This window comes from Zootoca vivipara, chromosome 2, assembly GCF_965207765.1.
Source record: "Zootoca vivipara chromosome 2, rZooViv2.hap1.1, whole genome shotgun sequence".
Lineage (NCBI taxonomy): Eukaryota > Metazoa > Chordata > Lepidosauria > Squamata > Lacertidae > Zootoca > Zootoca vivipara.
Genome location: NC_142584.1, coordinates 110,160,990 through 110,181,306, shown reverse-complemented (window position 1 = coordinate 110,181,306; position 20,317 = coordinate 110,160,990). Strand labels below are relative to the sequence as shown.

At 49.0% G+C, this 20,317-nt stretch overlaps 1 protein-coding gene and 1 pseudogene across 1 annotated transcript in view; both read left to right on the top strand.

Annotated features, from left to right (window-relative positions):
* SKIC2 (SKI2 subunit of superkiller complex) overlaps positions 1–20,317 on the top strand; it is a 36,627-nt gene that overhangs the window by 11,594 nt on the left and 4,716 nt on the right. The window contains exons 12-25 of the mRNA XM_035107139.3: positions 660–744; positions 1,373–1,479; positions 3,382–3,528; positions 4,727–4,826; positions 5,620–5,832; positions 8,192–8,302; positions 9,480–9,591; positions 10,059–10,177; positions 11,455–11,592; positions 12,908–13,045; positions 15,535–15,639; positions 15,737–15,899; positions 17,040–17,166; positions 18,992–19,202. Of these exons, the coding sequence (XP_034963030.3) occupies positions 660–744; positions 1,373–1,479; positions 3,382–3,528; positions 4,727–4,826; positions 5,620–5,832; positions 8,192–8,302; positions 9,480–9,591; positions 10,059–10,177; positions 11,455–11,592; positions 12,908–13,045; positions 15,535–15,639; positions 15,737–15,899; positions 17,040–17,166; positions 18,992–19,202 (1,876 nt within the window). The remainder of the gene's footprint in view (positions 1–659; positions 745–1,372; positions 1,480–3,381; positions 3,529–4,726; positions 4,827–5,619; positions 5,833–8,191; positions 8,303–9,479; positions 9,592–10,058; positions 10,178–11,454; positions 11,593–12,907; positions 13,046–15,534; positions 15,640–15,736; positions 15,900–17,039; positions 17,167–18,991; positions 19,203–20,317) is intronic.
* LOC118081615 (U2 spliceosomal RNA) lies at positions 6,085–6,295 on the top strand (annotated as a pseudogene).

The window sequence follows — 20,317 nt, the reverse complement described above, 5'->3', positions numbered from 1 at the left end:
TTGGAAAAGACAAATGTCACCCTTTAGACCCATCCTATGATTACCATTGGGGACGCGGGTGGCGCTGTGGTCTAAACCACAGAGCCTAGGGCTTGCGGATCAGAAGGTCAGCGGTTTGAATCCCCGCGACGGGGTGAGCTCCTGTTGCTCGGTCCCAGCTCCTGCCAACCTAGCAGTTCAAAAGCACGTCAAAGTGCAAGTAGATAAATAGGTATCACTACAGCGGGAAGGTAAACAGTGTTTCCGTGCACTGGTCTGGTTCGCCAGAAGCGGCTTAGTCATGCTGGCCACATGTACGCCGGCTCCCTCGGCCAGTAAAGCGAGATGAGCACCGCAACCCCAGAGTCATCCATGACTGGACCTAACGGTCAGGGGTCCCTTTACCTTTACCTTTATGATTACCATTATAATTAAATATCAATCATTTTCTATCTTTTTCTAATGGTTCCCAAAATCTGGTCTGTGGAACGGGTGGTCGTCCATCAGGGATGCTTGAGTTGAGATTCCTGCATTGCAGGGGGTTGGACTAGATGACCCTCGGGGTCCCTTGCAATGCTACCATTCTATGATTCTATGGTCCAGCCAGCCCTTGTTCCGCTGTTGGTCAGGGTAAAGAGTCCTGGTCTTGCAATAACCCTTTCTCTTTCCAAAAACCCCAGGTCCATGCTCTATAATGGTTCAGATGTCCTCAGGGACTTGGAGTGGGTGATCTTTGACGAGGTGCATTACATCAACGACTCAGAGGTGAGGAAATGCACACACCAAGGGGAGCAGGGCTTGGAACATCAGGATTGTCTGCACAAGCCGGCAGCAGCTGTCCCAGGTTTCAGACAGGATTGAACCTGGGACCTGCTACCAGGGACTGCATTCTGCTACTCTCCCCATCCTCAGCCTTCCTAGAACCCTAGGGAGCTGCCTTGTTCTTCATCAGAACATTGCTCCTTCTAGCTCATTATTGTCTGCGTAGACTGGAAGTGGCTTTTCAGGGTTTTTGATGTGGCTTCTTCTAGCCCTGCTTGGGCCCTTTTGCATACAAAAGTATGTGGCCCGCTGCTCAGCTACACGACCCTTCTCCCTGATGCACTACTCTTCCATTTGCGGGGAGTTTTTTGACGTGGTGGTGGGGATGGGTTCAGCCTCCCACTTGTGCTCTGAACTGGTACAGTTCAGAATAGAGATGGCGAAGGCCTTTACGAAACCTGGAAAAACGTGGGGGGAAAGAGAGAGAGAGATCTGAGTTGTTGTACTCAGGTTCTTCTGGCGGCCATCGCATGGGCATTTGGTCGGCTGCTGTGAGAGCAGGATGCCGGACCGGATAGGCCATGATCCTGACAGAGCAGAGGTCTTCTTAATTTCTTCCGTTCCCTTGCAGCGTGGGGTTGTCTGGGAAGAGGTCCTCATCATGCTACCAGACCACGTGAACATAATTTTGCTGAGTGCCACTGTCCCCAACACCCTGGAGTTTGCTGACTGGATAGGGTAAGAAGTGGTGCAGTCGGGAATGAAAATCGCCGTGCTGTGATTCCTGCATTGCAGGGGGTTGGACTAGATGGCCCTTGGGGGTCCCTTCCAACTCTGCAGTTCTACGGTTCTAGGAAGAGGGAGGGGTGAAGGATGGATGGGACTGGGCTGGGGAAGGGAATAAGGCAGCATAGTGCTTTAATGGAATGCGAAAACCCGAATAAACTGCCGATTAAAGAATAGTAAGTGCTACAGCCGATGTCACATTTGGTTGGACGCAGAGGATTGGTGGGAGGGACCAGCTGGGGAACCCCTAGAGGAAGAAGGCTCAGAGCTTGGGGAGTGGTGGTGGGACAACAACAATTGGCAGAAGGCGAGGAGGGCAAGGCCGAGAGGATGGTTGGAAGCTGAAGAGGTAACAGGGCTTGGTGTGAGCTAGGAGAGTTTGTGGCATAGAGAAGTCCAGAATCGAGGACAGAAGCTGAAGCGGGAGAGGAGGGGGCCAAGAGGCAGAGATGAGGGGCAGGCTGCTGACCAGGCACAGGTGTCTCCCCTTTCTACTACAACAAGCTCCCCTCCCCACTGGTCTCCCAGGACCAGAAGAGGCATGAAAAGGGCGGAGGAGAGGTTGGCGACATGCAGTCTCAGATTGCTTGGGGTGAACCCTGGGAGGAGGAGACATAGGCAGCTGTGGGGAGGCAGGGCCCATCAATCTCAGCAACTGCTTCATAGGGGCAAGACCTACCAAAGGTGATAATGCTGTGCTTATTAGGCCTGACATCTAGCCGCAGCAGCAGCAGCAGCCACCCAGGAACTTTTCATAGGCCCCACCCCCTCAGCTGGTCCCACCCTTGACAGGCGCTGCTCCACACCCTCCTTAAGTTATGGTTACCAGATTTTTTTCAATGAATCGGGACAATTTTTTATTTTTTTTGAAGCTGAGTAGCAACAGGGAGTCAGTAGTGGGGATGGTGATGCAAAAGACCCTGGGCCCAAGCACACATACATATTGTCTAAAGGTGCAAAGCCCTTCTTTCGCACCCTGTGAAACATAAATGCACAGAGTTTTTAAAAAACTGGGCAACGGCCACCCGCCTGTGACTCCCCCATTCCGTCAAAACAAAGGGGGCAGGGGGCAGGAGATCTGTACTGCCAGAAGTCCATGGTTCCCCTTTGGTAGTGGCGGCGGCGGCGGCAGCAGCAGTCAGCAGTCTGGAGCCAGCCTGGTAGCGCAGTTGGCTCTGGTTGGCTTCAGGAGCTTCTCACTGCCCGCTGCCGTGGTGCCCGCTATATTTCCTCTCCGGAAGTCCCCATATGATGTGTTGCACACAAGGCACATCATATGGGGACTTCCAGCGAGGAAAAATGGCGGGCATCGCAGCAGCGAGCAGCTCCTGAACCCAGCCAGAGCAAACTGCGCTACCAGGCTGGCTCTGGGCTGCTGAGGCTGCCGCTGCCACATTTCCCGGGGGCAGATTTGCAAATCTGGGGACTGTCCCTGGGAACTGGAGACGTGTGGTAACCTTACCTTAAGTGCTTCTGGCTGGCTGGGATGTGGCCTTAAACTCTGCCAATGCCTCTTGCTTGCCTGGATGGAAGACAGAGAGGGGTGTCTGTGAGCACATCTAGAAGCCAGCTGGTTGTAGAGATGCAGAATTTGCATTTGTTGCCCCGCCCACTTTGGCTCCTGGCCCCGCCCACCCCCGGCTTGCCTGCCTCCCCTTGGAAGGTGGCCCAGAAGGGATGAAGAAGGGCTCCTCCCCCTTGCAGAACCATCACTTCTATCGTGCCATTTGGCTGCATGCGTAGGGCAGCATCTGCTGTGTAGAGGTGTGCCTTGGGTGAGCTGGGGGAAGCGGGAGAGTCCGCAAGCAGGAAGCCTGCAACCCATCCATGCTGGGCATCCTTCTCTCTTTGCAGGAGGATCAAGAGGAAGAAAATCTACGTGATCAGCACCCTGAAGCGTCCCGTCCCGCTGGAGCATTACCTGTACACAGGCAACAGCCAGAAAACGCAGAGTGAGCTCTTTCTGCTGGTTGACGCCCGCGGCACGTTCCTGACCAAGGGGTGAGGGCCAGGGCTCTGGCAGAGCGTCTCAGCGGCTGGTGGGGAGCCCAATGGTAGCCCCCAAAATGTAATAAGCCCAATAATTGCACTTTAATGGTACCCCAGATCTTGTCTCCACTTAGTCCATCTAAATGGCAAGGGTGTGGCCTTGTAAAACATTTAGGGCAGGAGGAGGGAGCCGGTGTGGCCGACGGTTGAGGATGATGGGAGTTGTAGTCCAGGAAGGTCGGGAGGGCATGGCATTGGCTACCGCTGGCATAAGGTTGGCTTGTTAACCATGCCTTAGGTTTACTCCAACCCCATTGGGAAGCTGCAGTTTCTGGACAAGGCCAGCCCAAGACACTCACTTCCTGCCTGAAACATGCCAAAAATGGCACCCCATCCCCTTTCCCCCTTTCTCTCTTTTTTTTTTTTACTGATAGTCTGTGGAATAATGTCTTATTCACTCTTTGCTTACGTACGTTAAGTGAGAAATATAAATAATAATAATGATGATGATGAATGCTGCTGGATCAAACAGATAGTCCAGCCTCCTGCTCTCGTACCAGCCAACCAGATCCCTATGGGTATTTCGCAAGCAGGACCTGAACACAACAGCCGCTCTCCCTGCTTGTGAGTCCCTGCAACCGCCTCTGATCCTGGAGGTGATATATACCCATCATGATAGTAGCCCTTAGTAGCCTCGGCTGCTCTCCATCAATTTGTCCAAAAGCCCTTAACTTGGTGTGCTTTATGAACGGACCCTTCCTTTTGCTGGCCTGAACCCTCCGTGGGACCGGCCCTGCCAGTAGGCCGAGTGAAGCAGTTGCCTCAGGTGGCAGGTGCTCGGGGATGGTTGGGGGAATGGTGGCAAGGCATTGAAAGGGCAGAGCTGGTACGGTATGTGCCACTCACAGCCTGCCCCAAGCGAACTTGCTCCCCATGGACGTGGTGGGGTGGGGGGTGCTGTCCTGTTTCCAGTACTGAAGTAGGATTCAGCTGCCGGTTTAGCTATGGAACTGGGAGCAGCGGCCATCTTGTCCTTTGCCTCAGGCAGCAAAAGAAGTTGACCGTCCAATGCTCAGCTCCACTAGATGACTTGGAGTATTTCTGAGAGAGAAAAACCTCTGTCCCCCTTTTCCCCCCACCATGTGTAACTTTATACGCCTTGGTTGTGTTTCCTCTCGCCCCTTTCTCCCTGTCCAAACGAATCTTCCAGGTATTACGATGCTGTGGATGCTAAGAAGGAGCGGGCCAGCAAGCACTCCCAGACCTTCGGGGCCAAGCAGCCCATGCACCCGGGGGCTGGGGCGGGCCAGGTATGCTGGGCCAGGATCATCGCGGACCTGGGAGGGAGGGAGTTTGATGCTGCCGCCCCCCCGGCATCAATAAATACATAAAATGACCCAGTGCTACTGTGTGTTGTAACGGGAAGGGCAATGGAGAATGGGCTCATTAGGACCTAATATTGCCACTTCCCCTTTGGCGTAGCTTTTTCTTTTTTTAAAAAAAAGCTTTATTTATTTCTTATAAACTTTATTTATTTCTTATAAACCTTAATACAACAACATTAAAAAAGACCAAAAAAACACCAAAATCCTAACACAAAAACATTCCAAAAAAGGTGGAATTGCAAAACAGTAAAGAAAGAAAAGAAAAAAGGAATAGATGAAAAGAAATATATCTATTATTACAATAACCATCATTTCTAAAAATGGATTCTAAATTGTGCACAATTAAGCAAAATTTCATATCTATACTTGTTCTTAAAAAATTAAAAAGGGGAAAAAAGAAATAATAAAAAAAGACTTCCACTGTCCACGCAACATTTCTCTTGTCGCTAATTTACCGATCTGTATTCCTTATCTACTTCTAACCTTCTTAAATAATTTAAATTTATCTCCTCCTCCCCTCTTTTAGAACTTCACAGGCGTGGCTTTTTTAAAAAAAAAGAGTGGGGGCACCTTTCGGCGCATGAGATCCCACCTTTTGGCGCGCGGGCCACCTTGATAGGTGGGTGTGGCCATGGTGGCGGAGGCTGATGGGACTTGTAGTCCAGGACGCCAGCCTAGGCCCCAAGCCAACATTGACCTGTGTGCGCGTTCCCCTCAGGAGAAGAACATCTGGCTCTCCCTCATCGACATGCTGCGCAAGAAGGACCAGCTGCCCGTGGTGGCCTTCACCTTCTCCCGCAACCGCTGCGACGACAACGCCTCCATGCTCACCACCGTCAACCTGACCACGACGAACGAGAAGAGCGAGATCCACGTCTTCTTCCAAAAGTGCATCTCCCGCCTGAAGGGCACAGACCGCCAGCTGCCTCAGGTCAGAGAGGAGGGCAGCGGGTGGTTGGCTTTGCGGCCAGGCCCACAGGGCCTCTCGGCATGAAAGTGTCTCTTCAGTTTTAGGGTTGCTGAGGGGAGCTGGGCCTCAAAACAGCTTCGCTGCCCAGGAGGGAAAAGCCATGCCTTGGAACTACTTGGCTGCTAGATAGCAGCTTCAGTAGTATCTATCCATTGCCTTCCACATACGTCCCAAGGAGATGTACAATATATAATTTCAAAAAGCTGTTTTCATATTGCTTCTTGGCCTTTTGGCTAAGATCAAGTGTAGCACCTGTTCTTATCAGTTTAATATCTGATATGTCACCTGAGGACTATACCGTGGTTCCTTGGTTGTTTAACTTAATCCGTTCCGGGAGTCCGTTCAACTCCCGAAACCGTTCGAAAACCGAGGGACGGCTTCTGATTGGCTGCTCCTTCACTCAATCAGAAGCTGCAGAAGCCATGTCAGACATTCGGCTTCCGAAAAAAGTTCGCAAACCGGAACACTTACTTCCGGGTTTGCGGCGTTTGGGAGCCGATTTGTTCACTAAGCCATTCGGGAACCAAAGTACCACTGTATATTAAACGGATTTTTGGGGCTGGGAGATGGAATAGGGGCATGCCCCATCCACTCTATACATCAGGCACCCCCAAACTTCGGCCCTCCAGATGTTTTGGACTACAATTCCCATCATCCCTGACCACTGGTCCTGTTAGCTAGGGATCATGGGAGTTGTAGCCCTAAACATCTGGAGGGCCGCAGTTTGAGGATGCCTGCTATACATCAACCAGGTATTGCAGTACCTCCAATCATTGTGGCCTTTGGTGGAGTGGGAAAGGGACTGGGTGTGAAAAACATGGCTTCCAAGAGGCGGAGTAGATACCTGGAAGGAGGGAGACAGAGACAGTGTACTTCAGGTTGCAACCAATTCAGTTCCTCTCAGAGTAGAGCCATTGAAATGAAGAAACCTAAGTGAGCCTGAGTGCTCTGAGTAGAACTATCATTGAAGTAGAACTAACCCTTTGTCTTTTGCCAGCGTGAGGCACAGGGAGTATTATTATTTTGTTAAGGGCTTTATACGTTAGTTATTATACAACAAACCAACAACACCAAAACTGGCTTATGGATATATTATTGGTTTGTTGTATAATAATTGTCAGGGGACCCAGGTGGCGTTGTGGGTTAAACCACTGAGCCTAGGGCTTGCTGATCAGAAGGTCGGCGGTTCGAATCCCTGCAACGGGGTGAGCTCCCGTTGTTCGGTCCCAGCTCCTGCCAACCTAGCAGTTCGAAAGCACATCAAAGTGCAAGTAGATAAATAGGGGGGAAGATAAACAGCGTTTCCGTGCGCTGCTCTGGTTCACCAGAAGCAGCTTTGTCATGCTGGCCACATGACCCGGAAGCTGTCTGTGGACAAACGCTGGCTCCCTCGGCCTATAGAGCGAGATGAGCGCCGCAACCCCAGAGTCGGACATGGCTGGACCTGATGGTCAGGGGCCCCTTTAGCTTTACCTTATAATAATTGTCATTACACCTGATACTTTTTGTGTATACTTTATACGTTAGTACCAACGCCTTAAAAGGGACGCAAGTGGTGCTGTGGGCTAAACCACTGAGCCTAGGGCTTGCTGATCAGAAGGTCAGCGGTTCGAATCCCCGCCACGGAGTGAGCTCCCATTGCTCGGTCCCAGCTCCTGCCAACCTAGCAGTTCGAAGGCACGTCAAAGTGCAAGTAGATAAATAGGTACCGCTCCGGCGGGAAGGTAAATGCTATTTCCGTGCGCTGCTCTGGTTCGCCAGAAGCGGCTTAGTCATGCTGGCCACATGACCTGGAAGCTGTACGCCGGCTCCCTCAGCCAGTAAAGCGAGATGAGCGCCGCAACCCAAGAGTCGTCCGCTACTGGACCTCACAGTCAGGGGTCCCTTTACCCTTACCTTTACCAACATCTTGGACTTGGCCCAGTAGCGGATTGGCAGCAGATTGGAGTGTATTTCAACAGCCACCGCCCCTCCAAGGCCTGGGTTAAGACTTCAAAATGGCCGCCATTCCCAAGTTGTCTCGCAAGCCTAAGCATCAACGTGGCCGCCAGAGTTGTATAGACGTTATTTCCAAGGCAGCTTGGAAGCAATAGGGCCTGTTTAGGGAAGTTTTTAATGTTTGATGCTGTACTGTTTTTAATATTCGGTTGGAAGCCGCCCAGAGTGGCTGGGGAAACCCAGCCAGGTGGGCGGGGTATAAATAATAAATTATTATTATTATAAATATTAATATTAATATTAATATTATTATATAGGGAGAGGCAGCCGGGCCTTGTCTTTTTTTAACAGTATTTTAACAGCTTGGTTGCTATTCTTCCAGGTCCTTCATATGGTGGATCTCTTGAAGCGAGGCATTGGGGTGCATCACAGCGGCATCCTGCCCATCCTAAAGGAAGTGGTGGAGATGCTGTTCAGCAAAGGCCTCGTCAAGGTGAGTCCTCTGAGCTTTTACTTTGGAGAGGTGCTGCCATGGTGGCTGTTAAGAGTGCTAGACTCGGACTGAGGTCACGTCCGCACAATACTTTTAAAGTGCCCTTATGCCGCTTTTAAAAGTCATGGCTTCCCCCCAAAGAATCCCGGGAGCTGCAGTTTGTGGAGGGTGTGGCTCTGTGAGCGAGTCTCCCAACAATATTCTGCACCCTTAACATTTCCCAGGATTCTTGGGGGGGGGGAATCCATGGCGGTTTAGAATCATAGAATCATAGAGTTGGAAGAGACCACAAGGGCCATCCAGTCCAACCCCCTGCCAAGCAGGAAACTATTCCTAATTTTTAGGTGGTATCTTCTTTTCCTGTAGTTTGAATCTATTGCTCCATGTCCACTTCTCTGGAGCAGCAGCAAACAACCTTTCTCCCTCCTCTATATGACATCCTTTTATATATTTGAACATGGCTATCATATCACCCCTTAACCTTCTCTTCTCCAGGCTAAACATACCCAGCTCCCTAAGCCGTTCCTCATAAGGCATCGTTTCCAGGCCTTTGACCATTTTGGTTGCCCTCTTCTGGACACGTTCCAGAAGTGTGGATGCAACCTGAAGTGGACGCAGGTTCCTGTTCCCACTTGGCCATGAGCATCTCCACCCCCATCGTTCATCCTGGACACTGAAGTCCAGCTCCGAGGGCCTTCTGGCAGTTCCTTCACTGCGAGAAGAGAGGTTACAGGGAACCAGGCAGAGGGCCTTCTCGGTAGTGGCGCCCGCCCTGTGGAACACCCTCCCATCAGATGTCAAGGAAATAAACAACTATCTGGCTTTTAGAAGACATCTGAAGGCAGCCCTCTATTGGGAAGTTTTTAATGTCTGATGTTTAGTGTGTTTTTAATATTCTGTTGGGAGACGCCCAGAGTGGCTGGGGAAACCCAGCCAGATGGGTGGGGTATTTTTATTTTTATTTTTATGAATAATAATAATAATACGAATAATAATGCCCATAAGGTGAGGATGAAACAGCAGGGGCCTCCTACATGCTACCTTGAGTTCCTTGGAGGAAAGGCGAGATAAAAATGTAAAAAAAAAATAGTAATTAAAAGAAACGGTTGTGGGTGGGCAGGGGACAAACATAAGGAGCAAACTTGACACCCATTTTTCTCCTTCATTCTTGATTCAGATCCTCTTTGCCACTGAGACTTTCGCCATGGGAGTGAACATGCCGGCAAGGACAGTGGTCTTTGATTCGATCCGCAAACATGACGGCACAAACTTCCGGGATCTGGTGCCAGGTAACAGGGAAAGCGGAGGGAGAGCAGGCTCCTTTCACATGGCACCTGTTTTGCAGAGAGCAGTGGCAAAGTACCTCCCTGGCCTTAAAGCTTGCTTTCCTTCCATATTTAATCATTTCCCTGCCCCCTGTTCCTCTGTGGGTTTTTCTACCCACGTTTTATTCTCTAGCTTCTTAAAGAATTGTAGAGTTGGAAGGGACCCCAACGGTCATCTAGTCCAACCCCCTGCCATGCTTTATTGGTTTACATTTGTAATGCCAAATGTTGCCTGGAAAAGGTATATAAACCCAGAGCACTGATGCTGTTGGGCTCAGTTTTTTTAGGAAGTATCCTTTGAGTCACTGCTTCCTGTCAGCAAACGATAAATTACTTTCCTTTTCTCTATTGCTGCGTGGTGAAGTTTCCTTCAGCCTGGGAGTCCCATTCGGGGCTGCTACAATCTAAGTGCACGCCTCTTTCTCGCACAGCTGAATACATCCAGATGGCAGGCCGAGCTGGACGCCGAGGTCTCGACACCACGGGGATGGTGATCATCTTGTGCAAAAGCCAAGCCCCTGAGATGGCTGACCTTCACCGGATGATGTTGGTGAGTTAGGCACACAAACCGTTTCCCATCCCTGTCAATGGGGTGTCCTTAAAAGTGTTAGGGCTGAAGTAAAGTACCGTAAGAGCTTTCCTCCTGGGTCGAGCCTAAATGTAATCCAGAGCTTGCAAGGAGGGCAGGACAACCAGAATCTCTTTGGTCTTGGCAACTGGTATTTAGAGGTTTCTGACCTTGGCTACTTTTGCTGATCAACATGGTTAGACTAGGACCTGGAAGACCAGGTTCAAATCCCTGCTTGGCCACGAAGCTCACTGGGGGAATTTTGGGCCGGTCACTCACTCTCAGTCCAACCTACCTTACAGGGTTGTTGTGAGGATAAAGGGGGGGGGACTATGTGCTCCTCCTTGGCCTCCTTGGAGGAAAGGGTGAGATATAAATACAATAAGTAAATAGTTCATTTAGCACAATCCATTTTTAAAAGTCATTTCTGTGCTTGTGTGAATTTTCTGCGAGGTGAGTAAATCTGTATTGTTTTCACTCTGTGTAAATTCTGCCGAGAAGCCATGTTACAGGGAACCAGGCAGAGGGCCTTCTCGGTAGTGGCATGCGCCCTGTGGAACGCCCTCCCACCAGATGTGAAAGAGAGAAGCAACTACCAGACTTTCAGACGACACCTGAAGGCAGCCCTGTTTAAAGAAGCTTTTAATGTTGTATTTTAATCTTCTGTTGGAAGCCGCACCAACATACCAAGACCAATTTGAGTCTTCTCGCAACCATCGTCATTTAGCCAAAGTCTATGCACAACACAAGAGAAAGAAATCAGCATCAATGTGCCCTAGAAGCACCAGCCGACCATCTCTCTCTAGCTTTGGAGATAGTGGCAGGCATCGCTTCCATTCAGCCATAAGAGCTAGAAACTTGGCTGCTAGTTTTAAACAAATACGGAGGTTCTCCAGAAGCTGAATTCACTGCTCCCGGTGCCATTTTCTGTGCGCCTGCAGAACCGCAATGGAGCCACAGCCAGATGGGTGGGGTAGAAATAAATTATTATTATTATTATTATTATTATTATTATTATTATTATTATTATTATTATTTACTGCTTGTTGGAATATAGGCTTCCTAGAAGGGCCTTAAGGTCATGAAGAAGAGTCCTGTAGCTGGTTCAAGCAAATGCCCCGCCTAGTCCAGCATCCTGTTCTCACAGCAGCAAGGCAGAGGCCCCCGATCCAAAACCTGTGAGAGTCAGGGGCATTTGGGGAAAAACAGCTTTGCTGCTTTCCTCTCCCTCCAGCTCTCCTCCTCCTCTGTCCCTCCAGGGCAAGCCCACCCAGCTGCAGTCCCAGTTCCGCCTCACCTACACCATGATCCTCAACCTGCTGCGAGTCGAAGCCCTTCGCGTGGAGGACATGATGAAGAGGAGCTTCTCCGAGTTCCACACCCGGAAGGACAGCAAAGTAGGTCTCCGGCAGAGAGTGGGTGTCAGAAGCGAGCCGGCAGCTAAGGGTTAAATCTTTATTAGCAAAAATACATTCTGCAACAGGAGTGTCAGGCCTAAGGAGCACAGTAACTCATCTCCGGTAGGTCTTGCTCCCATCAAGCAGTTGCTGGGACTGAAGTTCCCCGCAGCTGCCTAAGTCCCGCCCCCCCCGCCCCGTTTTATTTCCCAGCAATTTGAGACTTTGCCTGTGCATCACCAATCTCTCCTCCACCCTTTTCATGCCTCTACTTGTTCTGGGAGACAAGCAGGGACGGGAGACACCTGTGCCTCTTCCCCAGCCAGACTCATCTCTACCTTTTGCCCACCCCCCCCCTCCTCTCCAGCCTCCACTTCTGCCTCTGATTCTGGACTTCTCTCTGCCACAGATTCTTCTCAGCTCACAAAGCCCTGTTAACCCTTTAGCTTCCGGCCCTCCTCTTATAATTATATTATTATTATTATTATTATTATTATTATTATTATTATTATTATTATCCTCTTCTCTGCCTGACCACGCATGGTCCTCCCACCCTGGGCGCTGTGCCTTCTTCTTCCCTTGGTGGTTCCCCAGTCTCCCATCATTCCTCTGTGCCTAACCAGTTTGCGGCTCCCTGGGGAACAGAAGAAAGGACGGGTGTTGTAACAGGATCTGACTTGAGGACACTTGGAAAGTCGAGGGTGTGAGTTGGGCAGCAGCCGGAACTCACACACACACACACACACACACACACACACACACACACACACACACACCACCTACAGGTCCAAGGCTGTATGGGAGGAGCAGAGGAATAAGAGGGGAATTGTAGATCAGGGCTAGGAACTTCTGGCCCTCTGGATGTTGCTGGACAGCAACTCCCATAATTCCTGGTCGGCTATCCTGGCTGAGCCTGATGGGAGGTTTGGGGGGTCCAATAACGTTTGCAGGGCTGCAGGCTCCCCTTCCGTGTTTGATGGAGGTTTGTATGCAGATATGTAAGAAGCCAAAAGAACGTGGGGAAGAAACTGGAAGACACATGAGAATTTTAGAAGTGGATCAGGCTATTATCCATTCAGCCCAGTGCTGTCTGTTCTGACCGGCAAAGGCTCTCCGGAGAGACTCTTTCCCCCTTGCCTGCTGCCAGGGATTGAAGCTGGAAAGGTTCTGTTTGCCAAGAATGTGTCCTCCGCTAACCTGTGGGTGCTGTCTGTCCAGTTTCCCTTATGCCTTGCGTCCCCCCCCTCTCTCTGGGAGAGTCTGGGGCTTTCCCTCTTCACATAGCTCCACTTTCCCTGACCCCCTTCCCTCCTAGGTCCACAAACACAGGATTGCCCAGCTGAGCAGCATCTTGGCCAACATGGAAGCATCAGATCTGTCGGGACAGCTTGGCGACTTAGAGGAGTATTATCACGTGGTCCGAGAGCTACAGGAGACCCGGGAACTCATACAGGTGCCGATTTTTTGGGGGGGAGGGAGATCTGGGGAACGGGGGGGTGCAGAGTTCCGCCCTCTCAGAGAGTGGTCGTAGTTTTGGAACAAAATAAAAAAAATTCCTTCCAGCAGCACCTTAGAGACCAACTAAGTTTGTCATTGGTATGAGCTTTTGTGTGCATGCACACTTCTTCAGGTACACACGTAGTTTTGGAGTTGACTGGCCCATGGGCTAGACAGTACCGCCCAGTGCCTCTAGGTGGTGCTGTTGGTGTGCCTGCCCAAGGTAGAGTACTCAGGTTGCAGCACGCTCTGGTGGCTTGCTTTGTTTAATGAGAGGGATCAGTTGTGGGCATCCAGGCAGCCTCACGCCCTGGCTCTCCTTGGAACAGGAAGGGAAAGAAGAATGTGTTGGCGCTTCCCGACTTGGAGTTTTCAGGTCTCATCCAGGAAGAGAGACATTTGAGGATCAGGAGGTGGTGACGGGAGGGATAATCTCTTCCCCCTTTTTTCAGGGGGCACAAGCTTAAACCTGTGCGCAGGGCTGTAGGGTGAGTGCTCACTGGGCCAGCCAGGCCCTTCTCAAGATACCCCATTCCGTTTCTCCTCTCCCACATGAGTTTTCTCCCATCCACCCCAAAATATCCACAGTCTACCGGTATTCCATGGCTACAGAGCGTTCTACGTCTCCATTGGGCTGTTTTGGGTCGTGTGGGTGTCCCCATGAAGGTTTGTTTGCTTGATTTTACTAAAGTCCCTTTGTTCTTCAAACAAACGCCAAGCCTGCTGATATCTCCCTCCTTGGCATAAATAAATAAATGCCATGTAAGCAACGGCGCTTACACCTGGACATGGGGAAATAGAGAGAACAACCTTGTGGGATCTTTGCCATTTCAATAACTTTGCCAAAGGGGTCCCAACTAAAGAAGAATAGCAACTTAAGCTGGTGGAATATGTGCAGCTTGCAGATTTAACATCTGGAATAAGAGAACAAGAAGAACATACGTTGAAAGAAGACTGAAAAATGTTTACTGAATATATGGGGAAAATTGTGTACACTTGAAAATTGATGGCAGCATTAAGATAAATTCAACAGTGTAAATAAGTTTTGATGGATCTAACAATGGAATACTGAAAGGTTCAACTGCATACCTGACCGGTAGATTTACAAAAATCCCAGCAGAACACCGTTTATGCCCTTGCTTCATGAAAATTAAAGAGGATCTTATACATTACCTCCTCTATTGCCCCATTTACTCGGGCTTTAGAGACGCGATGCTGCAAATTATACCCAACTCTATAATCAATCCTGAAGATAGAGTAATCTTTTGTTAGTTGATGCTAACCCACGAATTACCCATGTGGTAGCGGTCTTTGTGATGAAGGCCATGAAAGCCAGGGAAAGATTGATGGATGATAAAGTAAAGACCCCTTCATTGTCTGTCTAACTCGTTGCTTGTTTTCCTTCTCTTCCTGTTTTGTGGGATGAAGGTTTTGTTGGGATAGTATGCAATGAATTTTAACATTTTTAATTATTGCTGTGTTGATATTTGTGTACAGGCATGGTCATCACAATAAATGGTTTTGTTGTTGTTGTTGTTGTTGTTGTTGAAAGGTTCAGTTCATGTGCAGCCATGTTCAAAGTCTGTTTCGGGGCCCTAATCTGGCCCGCCTGTTGTTTTAACCCGGCGCCTGTTGCAGTTTATTTCCTGGGGTAAAATCCTTTAAAAAAAAACAACCTCCACAACTTCAGTCTTAAAAGAAGCTCAACAACTTCAACACTAAAAAGTGCTCAACAACTTTGGGGTAAAATAATAATAAAAAAAGCTCAACAACTTCAATCCTTTGGTCCGGCCCCATGGCCCTTCACTTCATCCAATCTGGCCCTCTTTGAAAAAAGTTTGGACACCTGCAGGGATTTACGATATGCAAAATGAACCATGGAAAGAGAAGGGAAGTCATTGATAATGTAAGGGTGTTCAAATGAGTACCGGTATTTAAAATCGTAAAACAGAAAATCTAATAATATATATCTCATATCTATCTATCTATCTATCTATCTATCTATCTATCTATCTATCTATCTATCTATCATATATATATAATGTATATAAAATATATAACTTTGCCAAAGGAGGTTCCCTCATCGCTGTGCTAAGTTGCTGTAGCACATTCACCTCCGCAACCAAGAGGACTACAGCTTGGCTGTGTTCTGAACGTTCGCCAAAGGTCTCAAGATTTAAAAGCATCTTGAGGAGAGAGCGACCGTGGGTTGGCCTTCCTATAATCTGGCTTATGTCTATAGGAAGGAGAAAGACTTTTTGTAGCAGGGAGGGGTTTGGATCCAGCATCTTTCCTGCTCCTCAAAGTTGTGGATACAGGGCCGGCTACTTTGGGAGAAACCTTGGAAGCAGAGCACAAGGTCTTTCTGTTTTAGAATTCCAGTTACGGCGACCTAAGGGTGCTCTTTGCGTGTGTGTCGTCCTCTAGCTGTTTTCTCACTTTCAGAGGCGAGTCATGGAGTCAATGAATGGACTGAAAGCCCTTTCCGTGGGACGGGTGATCGTGGTGAAAAATCAAGAGCACCGAAATGCCCTGGGGGTGATCTTGCAGGTAAGCGTGGAAAGTTTCTCCAGCACCCTGTGCTAAAGAACCCCAAATTCAGGGCTCACAGGTGTAGATTGATCGATTTAATAACTCTTGCCTTCAGGTTTCCTCTGACGCAGCCAACCGAGCCTTCAGCACTTTGGTGATGTGCGAGAAAAAGCTGGCAGAGGGGGACACAGCTGCTTGCAAGGAGGCCGGCCTCCCTTCCCCTTCAGAGGTTCCTCTTCCTGATGACCTTCTGCATACCAAGCTCTTCCTTCCAGAGGGTAAGGCAAAATAGGGGTTGATTTTTGGGAAACGAGGTTTGTGGTTTTATATTACAGGGCAGATTCTGCATCTTCTTCTTTTTTTTCTTACTAGAACCCTGAGGTCCGCCAGCCAGACCCCGGTTGCAAAATAGTGGCTCGGGACGGGGGAATCCTCTTGGGATTAGGGAATAGGGTGCCTCTGAGCACATGCTTGGCCCAGGAGTTTATCTTCAGTACCAGAACTCAATTTGTTTCACACACAAATATTGCCCCTGGTCTTCTGCTTACCGATAGCATATTTCCTCATCTCAGAGGCCTAACTTACAAGGAAGGGAAAACCTTTTGTTGTCGCTGCTAAAAAAATAAGATAACACAGAGGGGAGTTGCAAATCCTTGCTGATCTACTGCACGTTTCCCCAGACTAGATCCTGATCTCCCTTTTGCTGACCTTTAAATAAGAGGGGTGGGAGCCAAGCATCATTTTTGCCTGTTGTGAACAGATCTGCTCGCGTTCCCACAAGGAACTCAAAGGTGACCTCTTGAAGAGATAACATGCCAAGTTGTGGGTGCACAAATAAACAGTAAATTGCAAGAACTCGGGCCAGGAGGAAGAAGAACATTAGAATGTTCAATTTTTCAACATTCCAGCTGATGAAGAATTGTCGAAAGAGGGCCTTGTCCTGGGATTTTTTCCACTGGGATTTATTTTTATTTGCCTCGCTATCATACTGGAATTGATTCCTATTTGAATTCATCGTTACATAAATAAAACCTTTTGAAGACTTACTTGAAATTCATCTTCCTCCCGGCCCGAGTTCTTGCAAGTTGTGTGTGCACGTCAAAATGTTCCAAATAACTCTTGAGACTTTCAAACTAGCAGGGGAAAAGCAAGAGGGCTTGATAGGAGGAAACAACCTTTTTCAAATGTCGCTGGCAATAATTTAGTTCAAGAGAACCAGAAACTTGTATTTTAAAAGAAATTGGCGGAGAAATAAGCGACCTACCTAGGAATCCATAATTCTGCAAATGGTTGATTTTGGCCCTGTGTTCTGGGTTAGGACAGCTGACGGAGGCTTGTGATATATATGTGTGTGTGTGTGTGTGTGTGTGTGTGTGTGTGTGTGTGTGTGTGTTTATATATTTATCCATCCCACATAGGCCCTTGCGGACATACTATAAAGAAACTGGGCCCATCAGACATTTTCGGTATCACAAACAAAACTCTCCGGGTCAATGCTGAGCGCATCCTGGAAGATTTCAAGAAGCGCCAGATGCCCAGGTTCAGGTGAGACGGGAGCCCAGCCAGCAGGTGAGGTGGGTGGGAGCTGGAGGTCAGCAACACCTGGATTGCCGCAGGTTCCCCATCCCTTGTGTCCAAGGTGATAATGCTCAGTGTTGGAGGGGGGCAGAGAGCGAGTCCTCGCAGCTGTCGCAGAACTGCGTAAAGTACTTTAGGTTGGTGCAGGGGGCAGAAATAGAGCTTGTTGCTTTTCAGGAAGCTTCTCGTGACTCCTCTTGTCTTCCCCTGCCCACCCCCTTCCCACACTTCCAAATCTCATGATCTGGCCTCAAAAGAAGAGGCAGATATATCCATCCCTCCACGGCCTGTGTTTTGAGTCTAGATGTCAGGAGCTTTGGCATTCTAGCCCTACAAGGACAAAGTGTTCCTTACAGATAACAGTGCCTTTAAACAAAACAAAAATGCAATGGGGACCATTTTTGTGGTTATTTTTAATTTTTTTTAAAAAAAGAATACATTTTATTTTTTTCTCGCATGTGATATTATTATTATTATTATTATTATTATTATTTTATTTTCAATTTTTACACATTTCAATACATTTAAAATCATTCTAACATTTCAAGACTCGACTTCCTTCCCCCTCTTTCTGCAGTTATTTATTTTTTATATTTTCTGCATACAGTGGTACCTTGGTTCTCGAACTTAATCCATTCCAGGAGTCCCTTCGACTTCTGAAACGGTTCGAAAACCAAGGCACAGCTTCCAATTGGCTTCAGGAGCTGCCTGCACTCACTCGGAAGCCGCGTTGGACGTTCGGCTTCCGAAAAATGTTCGCAAACCGAAACACTCACTTCTGTTTGCAGCGGCCGGGAGCAGATTTGTTTGGAAGATAAGCCGTTCAGGAACCAAGGTGCCACTTCCAAATTAACTTAATTTTCCAAATTAACTTAATTTACTCATTTATTCATCTGCTTTAAAGATATACTCTAATAAAACTGCAGGTTATTTTTTTCGCATACGATGAACACAAGACAACAAAAATACCGGCTGGCATGTCTTTTCTTGTAAAGTTTGTGCTTTTACCTTGTGTATTTTTATGCTGCAAGCTGCCCTGAGATCTTCGGCTAAAATAATAATAATAATAATGATAATAATAATAATAATTTTTTTATTTGTACCCCGCCCATCTGGCTGAGTCTCCCCAGCCACTCTAGGCGGCTCCCAATCGAATACTAAATCAATACAGCAATAGCACAATTACAAAAGTCACAAACAATACATAAACCACATCAAAAAATACACATCCGAATGGAAAACAATTTCCACATGAATCAAAATCTAAGACTAAGAATACAGCCTTAATACAGTTTAAAATAACATAGGTAAAAAATAACAGGAATTTAAACAAAAAACAAAACAAAACGGAGCCCTCTCTGCCCAGCGGCGGCGGCGGCAACAGTCCTTTATAGAGCTCATCAGGCCCTGCCCTAGGCCAGGTGGTGAGTGGCAGGACTGGGGCCTTCAGGGGCCTTCAGGTGCTGAGTAGGGGAGTCCTGTATGCAGATTTAATTGATTGATTGATTGATTGATTAAGCGTAACGGCAGTTATGGCAACCCTCATGCTGCCACTCATAGGACAGGGGACTTCTAAGCCCACATGATAGTGGTTCATGCTCAGGTTTTATTTTGATGTATATTGTGGGGGGGAGCAAACTGGACGTTCGTGGGGAGGCCCTGGGACCACAAGAGACACTCGGTGGGTTTAGTGTTCATTGCAGCAAGGAGAGATCAGGCAGAATAAGATGTTCCATGCCCTCCTCCCTCCCTCCCTCCCTCCCTCTCTCTCTACCTCTCTCTCTCCCTGCAGGAACGATCCACCTGGGCCATCAGCTGCCACAGCCACCCAGGAGCTGCTGCGCTTAGCGGAGGGCTCTCCTGAGGGCCTCCCCCTCTTGGATCCCGTGAACGACCTTCAGCTGAAGGACCTGGAGGTGGTGGAAGGGGTGGTGAAGGCACGTGGCCTGGAGGAAGCGCTGCTGGGGTTCCAGTGCGTGCACAGCCCCCGCTTCCACACGGAGGTCAGTCGCGGAGTGGAGGCAGGAGTGGGGAACCGATTAAGCCGGGCTGAGATGGCAGGAAGGGGGGAGTTAGGGCAGCCCCTGACATTCCCTGGTCCCCAAGGATGCCGCATCTTCCAGGATTCCACACGAGCGCAGAAGAAACATGGCATGTGGCCATAGGCGCAGAAATAAAGGCTCTGTGTGTGTGTGTGTGTGTTAAGAACTTCTAGTCCAGGCATCCCCAAACTCGGCCCTCCAGATGTTTTGGGACTACATCTCCCATCATCCCTAGCCAACAGGACCAATGGCCAGGGATGATGGGAATTGTAGTCCCAAAACATCTGGAGGGCCGAGTTTGGGGTGCCTGTTCTAGTCCTTATGATCGCAGAGCTTGGGAACATCTTCTCGCTTTTTTTGGAATGCAGGCAGGCGGTAAATGGAGTCCATGGAGGAATCATAGAATCGTATAGTTCAGAAATGTCGAACGCATTGATCGCGATCGACCGGTCGATCGCTGGATGGATTTCAGTCGATTGCACTATGGCGAGGCTCGGCTATGGGAGGGAGCGAGCTGCGCATCTGCTTTCACCGTCCGTGAGCTCCAGAGCATGAGCCTCTTTCACTTCGCTCTGCTAAGAAGGCCGCCCTTGGCTGGGTGGCCCTCACTGGGCACTGCAGGGCCGCGCTCCTCGGGAGCAAAGGAAAGTGGGGCATGGGGGTGCCGATGTTCCGCATTTGGGATGAGGCTGGATCAAAGGAGAGCACCTTTTCTTCCTCCTCCATACAGAGCGGCCTGTGGCTTAATCAACTGTCGCCTCCATTTGGGCAATACGTGGAGGGCCATCTAGCCCCCTGCAATGCAGGAATATTTTGCCCAACCTGGGGCTCGAATCCAGAACCCTGAGATTAAAAGTCTCATGCTGTACCCGCTGAGCTACAGGCAGTAGCATAAAATGACTTATCTTCTGCAGCAGGCGGTGTAGCTCTCCCGACGATTTGACTTCTCACTCTTCCATTGTCTCCTGAGACGGACAGACGCCAACGCAAAAATAGTCCGCAGGTGTGAAACCGCCCTGCATGGCGCTTTGGCCCACCTGGGACTAGCAGAAGTAAAATGCATCAGACTTTTTGGA